Source organism: Scomber japonicus, chromosome 2 (assembly GCF_027409825.1).
Source record: "Scomber japonicus isolate fScoJap1 chromosome 2, fScoJap1.pri, whole genome shotgun sequence".
Classification (NCBI taxonomy): Eukaryota; Metazoa; Chordata; class Actinopteri; order Scombriformes; family Scombridae; genus Scomber; species Scomber japonicus.
The window spans coordinates 32319424-32339339 of record NC_070579.1 but is presented as its reverse complement, the minus strand read 5'-3'; the positions used below and the strand labels follow the sequence as shown (position 1 = coordinate 32339339).

At 37.4% G+C, this 19916-nt stretch overlaps 1 protein-coding gene across 1 annotated transcript; it reads right to left on the bottom strand.

Annotated features, from left to right (window-relative positions):
* Positions 1–5523: 5523 nt before the first annotated feature.
* Positions 5524–19123, bottom strand: LOC128366551 (GTPase IMAP family member 8-like). The gene is made up of 5 exons (XM_053327290.1): positions 19099–19123; positions 14878–15708; positions 10790–11433; positions 8748–8800; positions 5524–5578 (listed from the first exon to the last, which is right to left on the bottom strand). Exons 1-5 carry the CDS (start codon positions 19121–19123, stop codon positions 5524–5526), a joined length of 1608 nt encoding a protein of 535 aa, XP_053183265.1.
* Between the last annotated feature and the right edge of the window lie 793 nt (positions 19124–19916).

Here is a 19916-nt window from a genome sequence, read left to right as displayed (position 1 = left end):
TTGTGCTGAATTTTCATGGACCAGTATCAGTGATAACAGCTGATGCTATATCCATAAAAACATAGATATTTGCATTCAGTTGCGCCAGTTATGTTAGCCCCACTTAGCATCATAGACTGATAGACTGAAAATCAACAAGTAGGGTTTAGTGGAATTTTTAAAACCCACAAGAACAGTCCAGAACATTCTGGACACATGACATTGTGGATGGTGTAATCTACTGAGTGTAACCAAATTATCAATCAAATCAAAATTATTATTATGGTATTATGATCATCTGAGATAAATGTCCATGGCTGAGTGAATGACTTAAATAGGCAAGGCAAGGCAAGGCAGTTTTGTTTATATAGCGCATTTCATACACAATGGCAACTCAATGTGCTTTACATAAAACAGAAAAACATGTAATTTGAGAAATAATAAAAAAACAAAGTAATAACATAATAAAAACAAAGTTCAGAAAAATAGAAATGCATAAATAAAATGCTAGAATAGAGCATTAAATATAAGATTGCAGCATAAAATAATGATTAGCTTTAAAATCATTAAAAAGACACAGAGTGCAAATGAAAGATTAAAATGTAAAGTGCTTTAAAAGAGCTCAATCATAAGCACAGGAGAAGAGAAGTGTTTTTATCCTGGATTTAAAAATGTTCACTGTTGGGTCTGATTTCAGGTCTGCTGGTAGTTTGTTCCAGTTGTGTGCAGCATAACAGCAAAAAGCTGCTTCACCATGTTTAGTTTGAACTCTGGGCTCAACTATCTGACCTGAGTCAGTAGATCTCAGAGCTCTACTGGGTTTATATTCTACTAACATGTCATTTATGTATTCTGGACCTAAACCATTCAGTGATACTGTACATAGTGAACCTATCTCTGGCTGATGGTAGGATCAGGTATGGGAGCTTGATTATGTGCATTTGTGATTTCATTTAGTGGGATGGATGACTGTGTGGTGCACAAAATGAAAGTGTAAGAGGATAGTTTAATAAGTTAATGTGGGAAAGCGTGTTATGACTCTGTGTCCATTCAGTGATAATAACCTGAGATAAAGAACAGTAAAAATCCACCCCTCTCTCCTTGACCTGTATTTTTCTTCTGTTACAGATCATGAGGTTTCCAGTAAGCTACATGCTACATTCACATTTACTGCCCCCAATTTCCTTCTACTGTTGTACCAAAGTATTGTTCATCCCATCCTGTGCTACTGCTCTACCAGTTTGTACAACATGCTCTCTGTCACAGACACTCCCTTCACCCACCCTCTCAGAGCTCAACTGTAAGGCCATAAAACACATTGTAACTAGGTTGAGTACTGAACTTTGATACTTTCATTGCATTGACTGAATTGCTTAGATTGGATTGATAGCTGTCTACTGAAGTAATAAATAAACATTCACAAATGATATCTTAACTGCATCAGACAAAGGACTTCGCTCTGTGTTTGACCTGTTAGATATTAGGGCTGCATTTTGAGACCATTGACCATCAAATCCTATTACAGAGACTGAAACATTTAATTGGCATTAAAAGAGTTGTATTAAGCTGGTTTAAGTGTTATTTATCAGATTGATTTCAGTTTGTACATGTTGATGATAAATCCTCCATGCACACGAAAGTTAGACACAGTGTTTCTGAAGGTTCAGTGCTTGGCCCAATACTATTCACTTTATATTTGCTTCCTTTAGGTAATATTATAATATTATAACACTCCATACATTTTCATTTTTATGTGAATGATACCCAATTATATCCATCAATGGAGCCAGATGAGTCTAATCACTTAAATAAACTCCAAGCATGCCTCAAGCACATAAAGAACTGGGTGACCTGCAATTTTCTTCTATGAAATTCAGAAAAAACTGAAGTTGACTATGGTGATGAAGGCCTTCGTGCATTTCAAGATTTACAAAAACAATACAACTTACCTGACCATTCTTTTTTTTTTATCTGAGACTGAGATCTGCAATGAAAGCTTATGGAGTACCCTGGGATAAAAAACTGGACGCATTGTCTTTTCACACCATTATAGTCAAGCAATATACAACCAGCGGTTTAGCTTCATCTTTATATAAATTTCTTCTTGAGTCCTCATATGAACCTCTTGCGCTCCAGAACAGTTGGCAAAAAGACTTAATTTCATCTGAAATATCCTGGAACCACATTATTACCTTAACATAAAACTGGCTTCTAAAAACCCTAATCATCAGCTCATCCACTTTCATTTTTTACACCGAATTTATTCAACACCAAAAAACAACATGGAATGAATAAACATACTTCTCCATTTTGTACCTTCTCTTCACCAAATCATATAGGATCATTTTATCACATGCTTTGGCAATGCAGATTAATATTATCATTTTGGCAAAAAAAATAGTACTTCTTTGTCTAACATTATTCGAAAGACAATTCCTTGTTCTCCCAGTGTGCTCCTACTTCATGATGTTCCTTAACATTCCTTTTTAAATCTGTCACCTACAGAAAAATGTGTATACTTGGCAGGCCTAACAGCAGCCAAAAAAAAGCTTGCATTGCATTGGAAGCCTCCGCATGATTTGTTGATATGTCACTGGTCTAACTTATTCATGGAAATTTGACATATGGAACTTTCAGTGGCAAGATTGCATGGTGCTGGTCCAAGGACACTTAGCACATGGTCACAGGCCACTGAAAAGCTGAAAGGACAGATCTGTAACTGAATTGACTGTGGTACATTATTTCTCAAACAGTGACATATTTAGTCACCATGATGTTTAGTCGTGTTTAGTAGGTTTACTTCTAAAATCTGAATGCAGGAATTTAATTCTTATGACGTATTTCTACACTGTTGAATTAGTAATTTTACTGAAGTAATGGATCTGAGTACTTCTTTCATCACCACTGTGAATACTGTATCATTATCAAGAATATCAATGTAAATGTGCAGAATATGACTAAAACAGACAAAGCAGATAAAAACAAGGATATTATCTTGAGCATGGTTCCTGTACTAGTACTGTCAGCACATGTACACATTACCTGGAACTAAAAAGTGAAGAATGAACTGATGCCCTGCTTGTTTTACAGGATGATTCTGTAGGCCTACACACATCTAACCAGGCAAATGAGCAAACTAGTGTCAAACTGCTAGAGAGAGTGATGAAGCAGAGGAGAGGATGATGGTTATCTATGAAGTTGCAGACAATCGCAACTCCAGTTTAAATACCGGAAGAGCTGTAAAGCAGAATGAATGAATGAAACCTTTATTATCCTTAGGGAAATTTGCTTTGCACAGAGAGAGCACAAAAAAAACATCTGAGCGCCAACAAAATCATGTTTCAAATCATAATAAAGAAGAATTTATAAAGTGGAAATTCAGTAATGTGTCATGTGATCAAAGCTTGTGTTATGCGACTACTAAAAAGATGCAACAATTAGCCACAGAGAGAGCTGTATAGGGAGACCTGTCCGACACGCTGCGTCCAAAGCAGGAACATGAATCAGGATCAACGTCTTAGTTGGCATTTATTTATAAGTACATAAAACACTGATGCTCTGCAGCGACGTTGTGACTAAACTAGACAAAGTGTGGTCAACAGAAAGTATTGTCACATTACCTCACCCTCTCTCTGTATCAAGTATTAGGGAATTTTCCATCATTAATATGCACTGGGTCAAACTATTGTTGTTATTAAGAGCAGAACAAAAACGTTAAGAGTCAAGAGGGTGCAAGAGAGAAACAAGAGCGTGTAAGAGAGAGATTCCAGTGGTGCTGGCTGGTTTTCTCCCTGGGGAGCCACATTCAACATGACCTCCTGTCCCAGGCCCAGACAGAGCAGTACGTGCATGCATACTGGTCAGCAGTTCCTTTGTGTGCTCTCTTAGGTCTAATCATATAAACATGACAAGTTATAAATGTTCTGCAAAAGTTATCACTCGTCTTACTATTTGGATCCGTTTGGGGCTTAAACATTGTTCACAGCTTGTAAGTCTAATGAATGAGTCTCACTTTGTTCTGCCACTTGCCACTGTTTGTGGTATGTGTTAGGGCCAAATTTTGTGAATAGATGTCGTCATTAGTGACTGTGGTTTTCTGGAGATTCCCTCGTTAGGTCTAAGCGGCGTTACTCCTTTGAGAATTATGTGGGTGATAAATGTTAAAAAGAGAGCATAAAGGCTGTTTTGAAATCAAACTTGATTTAGATTAATATTTTGTCTGGAAGTCCATCAGCTGTTTTGCCTGGCAATGTGTTGTTTCCACGATTAGCGACAACAAGTTTAACTTTTGAGCAACAAAAAGAGTTACTACTTCTAAAAGCTTCTTAAAAGCTGGGCTGGAAAAGGAGTTAGCTCTGGAAAGAATACGCCAGCAAACGGAGTAGGCTAAATTGGAGCTCATCAAGGAGGACAAGCTTTTGTCTGACTGTGATTTGTGTAGGAGATGTGTTTGATCACTTGTCAGATGATTTTGATGTGTAATTTGCGTCTAAGTTTTCTGAGCATCTTTCTTTCTCGCTCTTTGAGTGCGTTGATGATGATGATGATGATGATGATGATGTTGCAGAGCGCCAACAGTGGTCACACTGAAAGTCAGATTTATTCTTCGGTTAAGTCAGCTGTGCTCAAAGCCTACGAGTTGGTTCCAAAGGCTTACAGGCAACAGTTTAGGAAATGGACACAAGGTGAGAATCAGAGTCATCTTGAGTTAGCACAGGACCTAACTACTCACTTTAATTGATGGTATTCCAAATCCGATGTTGACAATTTTGAGAGCCTGTGTGAACTTATTGTGAACAGTTTAAAAACTCAGTTTGTGCGCATGTGGCCACATACATCAGTAAGCAGAAAGCCAAAAACATGGCTGCTGTTGTGGTTTTAGGGTTAGCAATGAGGAGTCATTTGGCCGGTATGGTAAAACTTTTTCAAGTGAAGGTAATGATGGCAGCAGTCCACGTGATTTAGAAAAAGTTTGCAATTATTGTCATAAGACACTGGAAGGTAGACTGTCATCTACTGACGTCCAAGCCTAAGAGCCAAGGAGCATGTGAAAGATGTTGGTCTAGCTGCGTCGTCCCTAAAGCTGTCACTCCTAAGGTTAAGTTTGACTCCATGAAAAAAGACACTTATCGAAGCTTATGAAGCGCAGTTTCAGGAGCGGGCACACACCCCAATTACTCCCCTTCCGGCTCCTATATAAACAAACCTAACCCTCTTCCCCCTCTTTCGCTCTTGTATTCGAGTTCCCCCGAGTTCCTGACCTGTGACATCACAATTGATCAACCCCCCCAGTAACAGTACTGGACTGTGAGGTGACTGTAACATAGCGGCCAGCCACAAACAGCTGAAAAATGATAAATATATTCTGTCACAAACACTAGAACATGAACCTTTAGGTCCAACAAAAATAAAAATACAAATATTTTTATGCAAGGGCATCAGGATGAAGTCAGTTTACTCACTCACAGATTATTCTCATGTTCATGCTTCATGGTCCCAAAACCTCTGATGAAGCTGTAAAACTTTTACTGAATAAAGAGGTTGCTATCTTGTGTTCAGTCCTCTTGGTGCATCCATGAGGTTGATCCTCAGAATGAAACTGCAAGCACAAGTATAAGTACATTATTTCTCAAATTGTGGCATATTTAGTCACCATGATGTTTACTAGTGTACTTTTAAAATCTGAATGCAAGAATTTTACTTTTAATTCAGTATTCTCTAAACTGTGGAATTAGCACTTTTACTGAAGTAAAGTATTGAATTACTTCTTTCATCACCACTGTGCACATTAATTAACACTCAAACCAATATCAATAGTATATGACTAAAACAGACAAAGCAGATAAAAACAGGGACATTATCTTTATTTAGAAGACTAGATTTAATATTTTTTTAATCCCACAAACAACCAGTAAGTGGTGCTATACTTTAGCTAAAGAGGTGCAGGGTTCATGTACTAGTACTGTCAGCATATGTACATTACCTGAAACTAAAAAGTGAAGAGTAAGAGGTTTGCAAGACCATTTGACCATTTAGTCTCTAGATGATTAAACCATAGTTAAGTCAAACAGAGAAACAACAGAGACATGTCCTAAACAGATCAGACACATGGACAAACTAGATGGTTGATTATCACTTTTTCAGTGTGTTCATTAGTGCACTGAAGAAGGCTTCAGCGGTAAATGTTTTGTTTGGTGCACTCATCTGGAAATATCTGACACAAGGGTCTATGAGAAAGACTGTATTGAAATTACAATAGATATATAGGTCATGTCAAACTACTGGAGTGAGTGTAGCCAACACAGCATCAGTACAGCTCAGGACATCATCCAGTCAGAGTCACCTTTGACCCTGAGATGAGTAAATTGGACCAGGTTTGATATACAGACTGACACGGTCTCTCTCTTGGACAAACAAAGATCCATTAACATTCCTCGAAGAAACCCTAAACCTAACCCAAAGTGACAAGAACTACATAAAAGTAATGTAAGACAGATTTTGGTGTCTCCTTCGGACGTCATAACTTAACGGAGAGACTTCACTCCCCTTTTCTACCATCAGATTGGAGTCATACAGACCACCAGTCACAAATTAAAAGACACTGCACATTCCTAAGTTCCACCTCTCTCTCAGCACAGCATGAAAGTGAGAAATAGTATTAAAACTAATACAAAAACTTCTTGGTCAATAGTATGGTTTAAACACAATACCAATTCCTTATTATCAGAAAAAGGAAACTTCCATTATTGCATTTATTACAGCAGTCACAGATAAATAGATATTTGATTAACTGTCAGTATATTTTCTCCTTTCATAAACACAAATGTTGGTATGAGAACATTTCCTTAGTGTGAGAACATGTTACATTGATGTTATGTTTACATTATGATGATAATCAATTATTTATCATACAGAGTAGAATAACAATTTGTTATTTTATTATATAATCAGGATTAAATTCTGAATGAATGAAGATAATGAAAAGTCTTGCGGTAAAAAACTGGAAACTAGATCCTCAAAGTAGTGGTGAAGAATCTGATTGGCTGCAACACAAGCCCTCCCCAGGAGAAAAAACAGCTGCACCCCTCCGAAACCGGCTTTGCTTTGCTTCAGGTTTAGCTTTGCTCATCTTTTCCTCTCTTCTTCACACACACTCTTACTTTTGTCACCTTATCTTACTCTTTTAATCTTAAGTTATTCTTTATCTTAGTTTACGCGCCAATTTTTATCTATTAAATTTTTGTAATCTTGTATTTTTGTCAGCAAATGTACAGAGAAAAGGCCTTTAAAGTAAACACATCATTAAGTTTTTCATTCAGCCTGTTTTGACATTTTTGATGATTTTGGCATGTGGCCAACGCTGAGATCTCTCCAGAAAGTTATTAAACAGTGAACTAGTTAAAATGGACTTTTTCCTCCATCTGTCATCAACCTAAGATAACGTTTCGGCAGAAAAACGTCTGTCAACCCTACAACTCGTCATAATTGAGAAGGACAAAGTCTTCAGGCAGACAACCAGCAGAGCCAGGCAGTCTGACAGAATATCATCATCAAGATCATCCTCACAGCACCTCACCCGGACCTACGACGCTCACGCTCTCTGAGATCTTCCACTTGGTGTGCATATGCGTGGTTCTGAAGGACGGACAGCTGAGGCCCTCCATGGATGAAAGTAGGATCCAAATATTGCATTAATCAAGGGTTGATGTCAGATCGAGTATTGACATTTTCTTTAAAAGTAAAACTCAGTAAAACTTATAAGTTTCTTAGTTTCCACATAATTACATATCCTTCATTTAAATTCATCATTCACCATCATCTTTCATTCATGCCACTATATTGAGTAACAATCTGTTGAATTCCTTTGTTATTGCAAGTTCCTCATTATATTTATTTATACATCAATTAGTAGTAGTGTGTAGTCAATTAAATCCATTAAATCCAGTCAATTGTGTGTCTATTCTTTGAAGTGATACAGGGGATTGATTGAACCGTAGAGCCACAAATTCAGAAGTTTGACTGATTTATCAAAATGTATTGACTTATTACACTTAACTAATTAACCAGTTAGTTAAGTATATAAATATTTCCTCCTAAACACGGAGGTGGTGCTCCTGATAACGAGAGTTTATCATTTTAAACATCCAAAATTGCTACATGAGTAACACATATTATAAATATACCTATCAACACTATAAAGATACAGTTCTGTTATGGTCCTTGTGTATTTTGTCCCACAAACTTCTGACTGCAAGTCTGAACCAGTTACCATCAAACATGAAGCAGCTGCTGAAGAACAAGAGGATCTGAAAGGTTAACATATGATATCATTTGTCACAGGGTGAGCTTGTGCCCTATAAAGTAAGATGCACACTTACATACACACTGCATAGTCATGTCCATTATTAATTAGATCAAGCTGGCTGGGAGGTGACTCTGTTGTAGTGTAGAGTAGCATGAATTCACATCTTCATTATTACTTCTGTTACACTTTTAAGAAAAGATACAGAAACTAGATTTTGTTTTTTCAAACATTTCTTTTTATTGTTAAGTGTTGAATGAGATAATTGTTTGTAACGTGTTTCTCCTCTGCTGGACTTGCACTCCTCTGGTTAGACCTGGAACTGCCAAACCATACTGGAGGGTACCATTAGCTTATAAAGAGGGATTCCCAGAGGAAGGTGCCAAGTATGATAGAGGTGATTATGAGTGTGATTGCCTTTGTTTCTACTGCTTTTTCTCATAGCTGTTCCTGTACATTCACTCACCTGTCTTCAGCATCAGGTTGCAGCTGAACAGAGCTCACAGTTTTGCAGTGATCCTGCAGAGGGCAGCAAAGATCCACACACAGACTACAAGCAGTAGTTCAGGTGAACACAAAGTGAGCTGTGCATTACAAGCAGGTATGGACCCTGCTGCAAAGAGCATGTGCTGGATACTGTGATGTCATGCTGGTCAACAGTGTTATAGTAGGTGTTGGTAGCCTGTTTATCATGGTGGGATGATAGGATGCCAGACAACTACATCATTTGTTGGTGTTATGATAAAAGCAAAATGAGAATATTATAATATTTTATATTTATGCCAGTAACCACCAAAGTAAAGAAAATGTCAGGTTTTTATTACAGTGATTAAATAAACACAATAAGCAGTTCTACAGGTTTAAAGAAAAAAAAATCATATAATACTGTTTGAAAAAAGAGCAACAATATTGTCTATTTCTGAGTTTGATTCATTTTTATTTAGTCACTGAAAATGTTCCATATTTACATGTCTACAGTAAAGATGTCAGAAGATACTTTGGACTCATTTTTATTTCATTTATTTATTTATTTATTTTTGAAAGCACTATAAAACTAGTGTAAGTGTGCATGTACGCATTCTTCTTTATATTCATCTGTGTGAATTTGTACTCATCATTTATATGAACAGTGACCCAACATCTACTGTCTCACTTTTAATATGTGCACATAAGTTCCTCAGTTTACAGGATGTTTTCATTAACTGTATATCATTTATTCAGAGGAGTCAGAACTGTAACCTTTGTTAGGCTGCATGTTCTTTGATTACTTTGTGCCTCTATCTGTGTTACCAATATTCTGGCTGACCAGGTTCATAGTTTCATCCTTCTTGTGATTTAGTGATTTGGAGTCCCTAGACAAACTCAGTCATGAGGTCTCTTTTGTACCTCATTTAAACCCTTTATCTAAATGAGAATGTAGCCAACTCACAACTTTAAATAATTAATACTACACTAAACATGGTCCTGGATTCTGAAATGTACTTACTGTAGGTAAAATGGCAGAAGCATAATTGCCACAATGTATTTACATTTACTTACCATCTGTTTAAGGTGGAGCTCATTGTTATATGAAATTAATGATTTACCTTTAATAAAAGAGATTGGATTCGAAATATCAAAGTTTAAGTTGAATTTATTTAGCTTGTACAAGCGGAGCGTTTTTACCATTGCAACAGACAGAGTTACAATAGAAAAGGCTCCTCCTACTTGGGCTGTCTCAGCCCCCACCCATAACTGGCAAACATACCCTATAGATAGCATCATAACATTTTCTCAGTTCCCTTTATCAGTGGACAAGCAGAAGTTCGAAATAGGTGCCAACTCCCCTGACCTGTCTCTAACCCCCCACACAATGGTTGAACTCTCCTTCTGCCGGATTCAGCAAACCATTGAGTCATGATGAAATAACACATGCAAAAACAGGAACATACACACATTGTCTAATATAAGACATCTGTAATACAGTATAATCCTAAAATGTGTTAATCCTAAAAACACTTATGTTAACTGATTTATACTGCTGAAAAGTTGAATTGAACCATCATATTTTGTGTTTAAAATCTTTATCTGTAAAGTAATCATTAAGTCCTGTGTTTCCCTTTGAAAAAGAACAACTGAATTCCTCACAGTAGAAATATCTTATGCAGTTGCATAAAATGGAATAATTAAAATAAAGTACATGTACCTCATAACTGTAAGCATAGTACTTGAGTAAATATACTTGGTTACTTTCCAACATGTGGCATTAAGGAGGTTGATTATTTCTATAACTTTATCAAACAGATGATATTTTATTACATTTTGATTGTTGGATGACAAGAACCACATCAAGGGTAGTAATATAGATAGATATACACTTTATTCATACAGCACTTTTGAACAGCAATTTATACAGTGCTTCACTAAAGATATAAAACAAAGTTAAAATAAATGTTTATAGAGGAAATAAAAAAGAGGTATAGAAAAGAGTAAAGCAATACACAGCTGGGGTGTGATGTGTCTTCTCACTTTACACCACTGGAGTGTGATGTATCTTCTCACTTTACACAGCTTGTGTGTGAAGTATCCTCCTACATCACCGGGCTGGAGTGTGAAGTATCCCATGGACATGGAATCAATTTTGTCAAAGAGCTCTTTGACCTGATCAGTGTTTCCCATCTCTCTGTTGTTGAACACATGGTACTGGCCGCTACATTTCTTGAGCAGCTTCTTCAGGTTCTCATCTTCTCTGATTAACTGCTCTATGTCTGTATCTTCCAGTCGGTCTCCATAAGTGAACAGCACCATGGTGTGATCAGTGACTGCAGGGGACAGCATCATTTCCAGTGTCTCTAGACCTCTCTGTTCTTGTTCAGTGAATCTTCCGAGCTGGATGGTGAGGAGGAAGACGTGTGGACCTGGAGAGCTCAGCTCTACTGCTTTCATCAGCTCTGCTCTCACCTTCTCTTCACTCAGCTCAGTGCTGAAGAGCCCAGGAGTGTCGACCACACTGACTCTGCGATCCAGAACTGTGCCTTCTCTCTTCTCACTTCTCAGTGTCACAGGTGTGCTACTGAACTTACAGTCAAACTCCTTCTTTCCCAGGATGGTGTTTCCTGCTGAACTCTTCCCCACTCTCTCCTGACCCACCAGCACCACTCTCAGGTCATACTCTGAAAATGACACAGCATTAAAGCTGGAATGAAATACTGTGACTAAACATACTGTAGTATTAAACATGTAAATATACTGTAGTATTAAACATGTAAACATACTGTAGTATTAAACATGTAAACATACTGTAGTATTAAACATGTGAACAGCACCTAAATCTGATCACCTGGAAATGTAACCAGTTGTAGAATCAGAGCAGAGTATTGTGTTCTGTTTTTTTGTTGTTGTTTTGTTTTGTTTTCAAATGTTTGACTTGATTCATCTGCTGGATTAGTTATTAACTTTCACAAGGACACAAATTCCCTGAAGGATTTTGCTGCTTAGTGACAGTACAAACAGTCTGATCTGCAAGCCAGTGAGTAACACTGGAGCACTTACAGGCTCAATAAAACTCCACCATGGGAGAGTCAAGCTCAATCCATATTAAATCCATATTAAACCCCCCCCCCCCCCCCCCCCAGTTCAAAAGAACTTCATCAATCAAAGCTCTTTCTCTGGAATAATTGCCCTGCTGACAACAAACAGACTGACATTGATGAGTCCTTTAAATCTGATCATCATTTTGCCTTGAACATCCAACCAATTGCTTATTAATTGATGATTTGAGGCCCTTCAACATTACCATAATCTCTCTCTCTCTCTGTCTCTCTCTCTCTATCCTTCTATAATGTTTCCCTTTTTGAATCAATGGTCAAAGGATGTCGTATTGCTTTACAGACTGTAAAGCCTGCTGAGGAAAAGTTGTGATTTGTGATATTGGGCTAAACAAATAACAGTAAACGATAAAATGCAGATTATCAACAAACTTCACTCACGAGAAATGGTTGATATCCTGGCAGATTGGAAACATATATAAAGGAAGCAAGAGAGAAGTTCACACAATATAAGATTATACACAGGTATTACCATACACCAACAAGAATGAAAGTGATTAATAATCATTTATGCTGGAAATGTAAGACAGAGGTAGGAACTTTCCTGCACTGTATTTGGGAATGTGTATTTGTAACACCATTCTGGGTTAAAGTTGTGAACTTCCTGAGTCATTGGTCAGGTGTAGTGATTCCCCTGACCCCTGAGGTATGTTTATTAGGTACCAAATGTATCAAAAAGGATATGTTTAGGTCTGGTCACAGCCTTCAGAATTATTTTAAGACATTGGAAAACTGCTGTATCATGAGACCTGAAAGACTGGATAAATGCAATGGTGGAAACTGCATTTTATGAGTCCATGTTCAACAGACTGAAAGGGAACAAGGATGAGGGGACTGACCCTTGGGAGCTCTTTTGGACCTTTACAAAGGTCCAGTACCAGTGACTAAAAACAGTAACCCCCTTTCTTTATTATGAACTGAATTTCTCTCTGCCATATATGTGAGTCACGCTTATTTGTGTTTTCAATTTAGATTATTTTGTATTCTTTATTTCCATGTACCATGTCCCATATTGTCTACGCCAGAACCAATGCCTGCATTGCCAAACCTGCAATTATGGAAGTTATTGATTTTGAAAATTCAATAAAGATTTAAATCACAAAAAAAGACAGATTATCATGTGGCATATTTATATTTAATAACATGGTGAAATAGAAAAATACATGGGATACATAAAGTATACATTTCAACATAGTTCAGTTTTGTAAGATTACACTTACTCTTGTGCCCATTATGTTGGGTTGGTGGCAGAAATCTCAGAAAGTGATATCTCAATGACAAAAAAAAAATGAAACCAAAGTATGGGCCTGATTTACTAAGATCCCAAATAGTGGGTACTAAATTGCGTGCAGAGTGCAACAGATTGCGTGTTTCGTTTGCGTGTGTATTGCAGGTGATCTACTAAGAATAACTGCATAAATGAAAACAGGTGCAACAGGGTGGAGACAGCAGTATTTAAATGAGGGTTTTGTGTCTTTATGGAGAGTCTGGACTAGCAGAAAGCTGCAAGCGCAATAAAAAACTAATATTGGGTGAATATTTGTGACAAAGTCAATGCTGTTAGTAAAACCAAAAATATTCCACTCCACTTGTGGAAAAAATTCGTCCTGTATTGTGTCATTGTGCCTCTGTCTCCTCCTCTCCACAATGACAAAAGTCATCTGTGCGCAGTGCACAGCTGGTTAATACCTTCCCTTCAAAGGTATTGCATTTTCTCCTCCCTGTATTTTGCGCACTGGGGTTGAAACGCCCCATATTACATATTCATTATGGCAAATGTACTAAATGGACAGCGCCTACTATCTTGTTGAAAGACGCAAACCTCAGTGTGCTGCGTTAGTAGATCAGCTTGCACATTTTTTGCAGGTGCTGTCAAGTTTGCACACGTTTTTACACACACAGACCTTTAGTAAATCAGGCCCTATGTATCTTAATTTGGTTGAAGAAACCCCTGTCAATCTAACCAGTTTAGTGTGATATATTCAAATAAAAGGGATGAAAAGAAAAATATGTAGGTTTTTGATTGTAATTGTTTTGCTCACTTAGGTCCAATCGCATGATATCAAGTTGTAACTGTCAGTGATGTGTGAAAGGTATCACTAGGAGCAACGCAACAAATTTCTTAAAATTTACAAATGAAAGTAAAAGTGATCAGAGAACAGAGAATTGGATCTTCAGTCTCCAGTAGTGCAGCATTAAAGTTGTGTGCTCATGTTACAGCTGACTGTCTCCGTCTAGTTTAACTGCCTTAACACGACGCACAGTGATGGGCTGTGAAAAGGGTCATTCCACCCGTCTAGTATGTCATAAAACAGCTAATCTTGGATGCTTCACAATTCAAAAAAAGAGAGAGAGATAAATCTCAGGTACAACTAACGGAGATATCTGTTCAACATTATGGGCCCATCTTGCAGTGAATAGCGGGCGTGACGCATGTGTCTTTGTTAGTTTCAGACCAACGTAGTTGTCATTTTCTCCTCCTACTCCCACATTGTCTCAATAGCAAATGCACTTGCACTGTGCACCCATGGGCGTGTTGGTCTCAAACATTCTTATGCATTTTTTCTGGGGAATTTAACAGCAAATTTACTATGTGGCAGTTAAACAGGTCAGAGATCAGTCAGAAATCAAGTGATTAAAATCACAAATGATTTCTGAGTCCAGGCAGCATTACAGACTTCATATGACCTCTGTTGACCTCTAGCAACTGTGCAGCACTGTGGTGTGTCCTATTACATGCAATATTGGACTGAATCATTCAAAAGTGTCCCATTGATGACATGATGAATAATGAATCATATAGAGGAATAGTTTGTGCAGTAAAGATGCTCCTAATCTACAAATTAAACAGAAAACAAACTGTTGGTAGAGATGATCAAATCTGTGAAAAAGCTAAAAACAATTGTGACCATGATGACTCCTGTATCTTTGTTTAATATTGGTTTAAAGCTCATGGCTAATTCATGTTGGAGATTTACTGAATAACACATTTCTTCTTTACCACTGCACTTAGAGCTCCCACTGTAGCTCCTGCTGCAGCTCCTGCTGCAGCTCCCATTGGACCCCCAAACAACCCAATACCTCCTCCTGCAGCAGCTCCAACAGCACCACTGGCAGCCATGGCAACAAGAAGGGAAATAAATGAGTTGTCTTGCTCTGCAATTTTTCTTGCTTCGCTGTATGTCATACTTGGATTTTCCTTCAGGAGTTTTTTGATTTTTTCCTCTATGGCCTTCTGAGCCTCTTGAAACAATTCACTGGTGTAGTATCTTCCTCCATTTCTCTGAACCATTCCATTGATCTTCTTCAGCAGCTCACTGACCTGAGAAGTATCCTTGTTTCTGTTATCAAAAACATGGTATCCTCCATGACACTGCTTGATGAAATCACGAAGAACTGGACTTTGACCAATTAATTCATCCAGGGTGACTTCTTCCTCCTTCAGATCATCTCCATGTGTGAACAAGACCATTGTGTAATCTGCTGCCTGTTCTCCAAACATCATCTGAATGATTTTCAATGTTTCTTGTTCTTCTTTTGTGAATCTGTTTGGCTGGATCACAACCAGGAACACATGAGGACCAGGAGCAGCCATTGAGATACATCTCCCAATCTCTGTCACCACTTCCTCATGTTGTCTTCCAGTGTCAAACAGACCTGGAGTATCAATAACAGCCAGTGTTTGTCCACCAAACTCTGCTGTTTGCTTTTGACAATGTGATGTCAGTGATTTAAAGTGCACCTTAGATTCAAAGGCTTTTCTCATCAAGATGGTGTTTCCTGATGCACTCTTACCAACTCCAGTTTTCCCAACAAGCACAATCCTGAGCTGTGATTCCTCTGCTTCTGTTGGAGAATTTCAGAAGGACATTATTGATGTTGTAAAGGACAATTAATATTAAGTCCCTCTTAAAAACTTAATTTTTGCCATTGTTCTCCTTGCGTTACCACTCTATAAAACACCATTTCAAACCACAGACACACTGGGTGTTTGCATAAACAATGCAAACACACTAAAACCATGTACACCATTTCCTGCACAGCTGGTGTTTATGAACACACAATATGTGGTGCTCAAAATGCTCAGAGAAATATTTGATAGTACAGCATTTGATAGTGACACAAAGTTTATGTAGCAGCTCCACCTTGAACAAACATTGAGTGAAGGTACGTACATTGTGATAATAATACTGCACTTTTACCGTAGTACATTTTTGAATGCAGGACTTTTACTTTTAACATATTATTTATTTGTAATTTTAGCATTTAAAGTTTTAAGTACTTTGTCAAGTAATTGTCTACCACCAATACCAACATTGGAAATGAGGCACAAATGAGGCAAAATGGCTGACTTTGCTTTGGGCCCCCATGCTAGTTGCATGACTTATGTTGTATCTGTCTGACTGCACCTGGAAGTTGCTAGGAATGTTCCTGGTCATATTTTCCATATTAGTCAATGATAGATAAGATAATGTTCTTCCTTCTTCACTTATCTCTTCCGCACTTCAAAGAAACTTCCTTCTTTTCTTCTAAATTCTTGTGTGTCACCAAGGCACATCTCACTTTATTCTAAGGTATGAGGACTGGTGTGCAGGCAATACTAGTTGGTCTTGTTTGTAACGAATCAACAATGATGACCTTAACAAACTAGTGTGCCATGACTCTTTCAACATTTGAATTCATAACTTTCTGGTTCTCTCTGATCAAACAATACACAATTTCTTATACACAAGACGAGACAATAGCAAAACAGAGTAAAAAACTTATTAAAATTATTATTATTACAATTTAATTAAAATATGTCTTTTCTATCAGTCCCACCCTTACATGTCTCAGCTAAAGTCTGAGAGCCTGACTTCCTAAGATCCCAAATAGTGGGTACTAAATTGCGTGCGCAGTGCAATAGATTGCGCGTTTCGTTTGCGTGCGTTTTGCGGGTGATCTACTAAGAATAACTGCTTAATGAAAACAGGTGCAACAGGGTGGAGACAGCAGTATTTAAATGAGGGTTTTGCGTGTCTGAATGGAGAGTTTGGACGAGCAGAAAGCTACAAGCACAAAATGAAATGTGATCAGGTTCTAGTGGAAGAGGTTAACTAATATATTGAGCTATAACAAAAACAAATATTACCAGAAAAAATATTTGTGACAAAGTTACTAAAACCAAAAATATTAACACGGGTAGAAAAAATCTGTCCTGTATTGTGTCATTGTGCCTCCGTCTCCTCCTCTCTACAGTGACAGAAGTCATCTGTGTGCAGTGCTCAGCAGGTTAATACCTTCCCTTCAAAGCTATTATTTATAGAAGCAGTTAGCGTCAGAAAAATTACCTTCAGGTTTGGCAAATCACAATGCGCGTCCTAAAAAACATATTTGCATTTTCTCCTCCCTGTATTTTGCACACTGGGGTTAAAACGCCCCACATTACATATTCATTATGGCAAACTTATTAAATGGACAGCGCTTATTATCTTGCACAGTTGAAAGACGCAAACCTCAGTGCGCTGCATTAGAAGATCAGCTTGCACATTTTTTTCAGGCCCAAAGAGCTTCAAAGGAGGAAGTAAACAAATTATTTTCATGGACAGACCACACATGCTGATGCAACCATAGAACCAGAGAACACTCTAACTCTGTAAAAATCTACTTTTTAAAACACAAATGTCGGCAAATGTATAATGATCAGAAACAAAACCCAAAGTATTCTTTTTAAAAATGGAGGAAATATTTCAAATCAACCTGATGAGGTGCAACAGCTACTTTAAAAACAGGGATGTACCTTCAGTCAGTGGTGCAGGCTTAACATGCTGCCAAAACCAACTAGAATAAAACACGCAATAAAATAACACACACACACACACACTTAAGGAGAAAACATGCAAATATAAGATAAAACACTGATTACACCAAACAACCCTGTAAAACAGTATGACTACTCTAGGATGCTTCTTTCAATTAGACAGCTCTTCAGCAATACTTCCTCACAAACTAAAAGCAGAGTCAAATCACTAAAACTCAATAATATTATGCACAATAAGAGTAAACGTACTAAAACCCAGCGAAGTTCAACTACAATGAAATATCAATAAAACAAAGATCATTCAATAAAAACAAACAGATAAAGGTCCCATAAAATAGAATAAAAATAATAAAATTAAAGTGAGTATAAAATCTTATTTTTCTCAGCTGAGCAAAGCAGCACGTAACTCTCCTTGTGCAGCTGTAGCAGCCTGAAGTTGCTTGATGGCTGGTTTAACCTGCTGGTTACACTGATGAAGCCAAACATGACTTCATTACAGCAAACCATACTTTAGAAAAGAAGTGTGATATACTAGTGGTTTGAAAAAGAGGCTGATTACATGGACTCACTCATCCTGCTGTATACATAGTAAAGAATGAGCAGCATGTTTTACCCATAGGAGGTCTGGAGGAAAATAATCACATCAGATGGCATGATGTGTGTAAAATGGCACATTAGGGCCTTTTTTCTCCCAAATTTGCGACTTTATGTCAGAGCATAAAGTCGTAAATTTAAATAATTTCAATCTTTTTTTTTCTCGAAAAACAATCCCCCTACTCCAGGTCAGTTTTCTTTTTTCACATATATGACCCTAATACACCGTCATATAGTGTACCCCTCTCCACACACCAGCACTCCAAAGCAGACCATTCAAAAGACAAGAGTAAATGACAGGGAGTCCAGCTCTGCCCGAAACCTACTATGAGTTTCAAGTTATAACATAATAATTGTGGCTATTCATATTCCTGCTCACTGATTTCTCTTTTAATGTTATTATCCTCCTTCATGGTGGCTGTCAGTTTGTCTCAATCTAATAAAAATCTAAAATGGGTTTGAAATCATTTTTTTGGGAGGTTATAAATGTATAAAAAAAATTTAAATTTAAAATTAAATTACACAGCACATCTGGACTTGCCTCACAGCACACTGTTTGGAACCATCATACTGGAGGACAACCACTACAAACTATATTTTAGTATTTATTATTACTTAATTACTTAACTCATTTCTTTTTCAGCCCAACATGTTTTTGTTGTTCTAAACGTGTCAGAAACAGTTCACTATAGGAGGGTCAGTGTTTGTATGACATTAAAAGATACTTTGACAGGAACCAGCTGTTTATATGAAAGATGAATTGTTTCTCTGCTGACTGATATTTGGAGGAAAGTGAGCGGTCATGCCAAGAGTAGTAGAATTATAATTGTACTTACTGGGCTGAGCAAGCTTGCTGGCCATGTTTGTCTTTTCCAGGCTGTTGATCTTGTAAAGTCTTGTCAGTCTTGATGTCTCTCTGCTGAATAGTTTCATTTCCATCTGATCTCCAGATTATAATGTCTTTCTAGTCTCCTCCCCTTCCTTGTTTTATGTAAATTTGATCAACCCTCATGTCTATTGGCAGTTTATCAACCACTGCAACAAATGTTTTCTTTGACTTTTATTTTCAAACAACATGAGGGTTAGGGTTAGGGTTAGGGTACACTTATATCACTAAAACATTTCAGATTACACAAATGGCAAATAAACCTATGAGACTAACAAAACTCTACTGGAAAATAACTTGAACATTTGACACAAGATTCCACCTTTTAGTAGATAGATGAGTAAATAAACACAACATTGACATATTTTTACTATTACAATGTTACCACATAGGCTCTGCCAGGTAGATAAAATACCATGATACAAACAGACCAGTGGAGCCTCAGAATTGATACATACTTGTCAAAACATCGATGTATCTTGTAGTTAATCCTCAAAAAAAGAAACAGCCAAAGCAAATCTGTTTTCATTTAATGATTTAATAACTAACTTTGTGAGATAATATGAATTGTATTGTGAACTTACTACTCCATCACTCAGAGACTAACATTTGGAGCAGAGCAGTGAAGTCCAGCATTAACACAGAGTAGCTGACCAACACACATTGCAGCATAAAACAACTTCAACCAACTCTGAGGTGAAAAACTTACTTGATGCTCAGTGTGTTTCAGCTCAGTAGTAGAAGAGGTAATCAATACTTTTTTCTCAG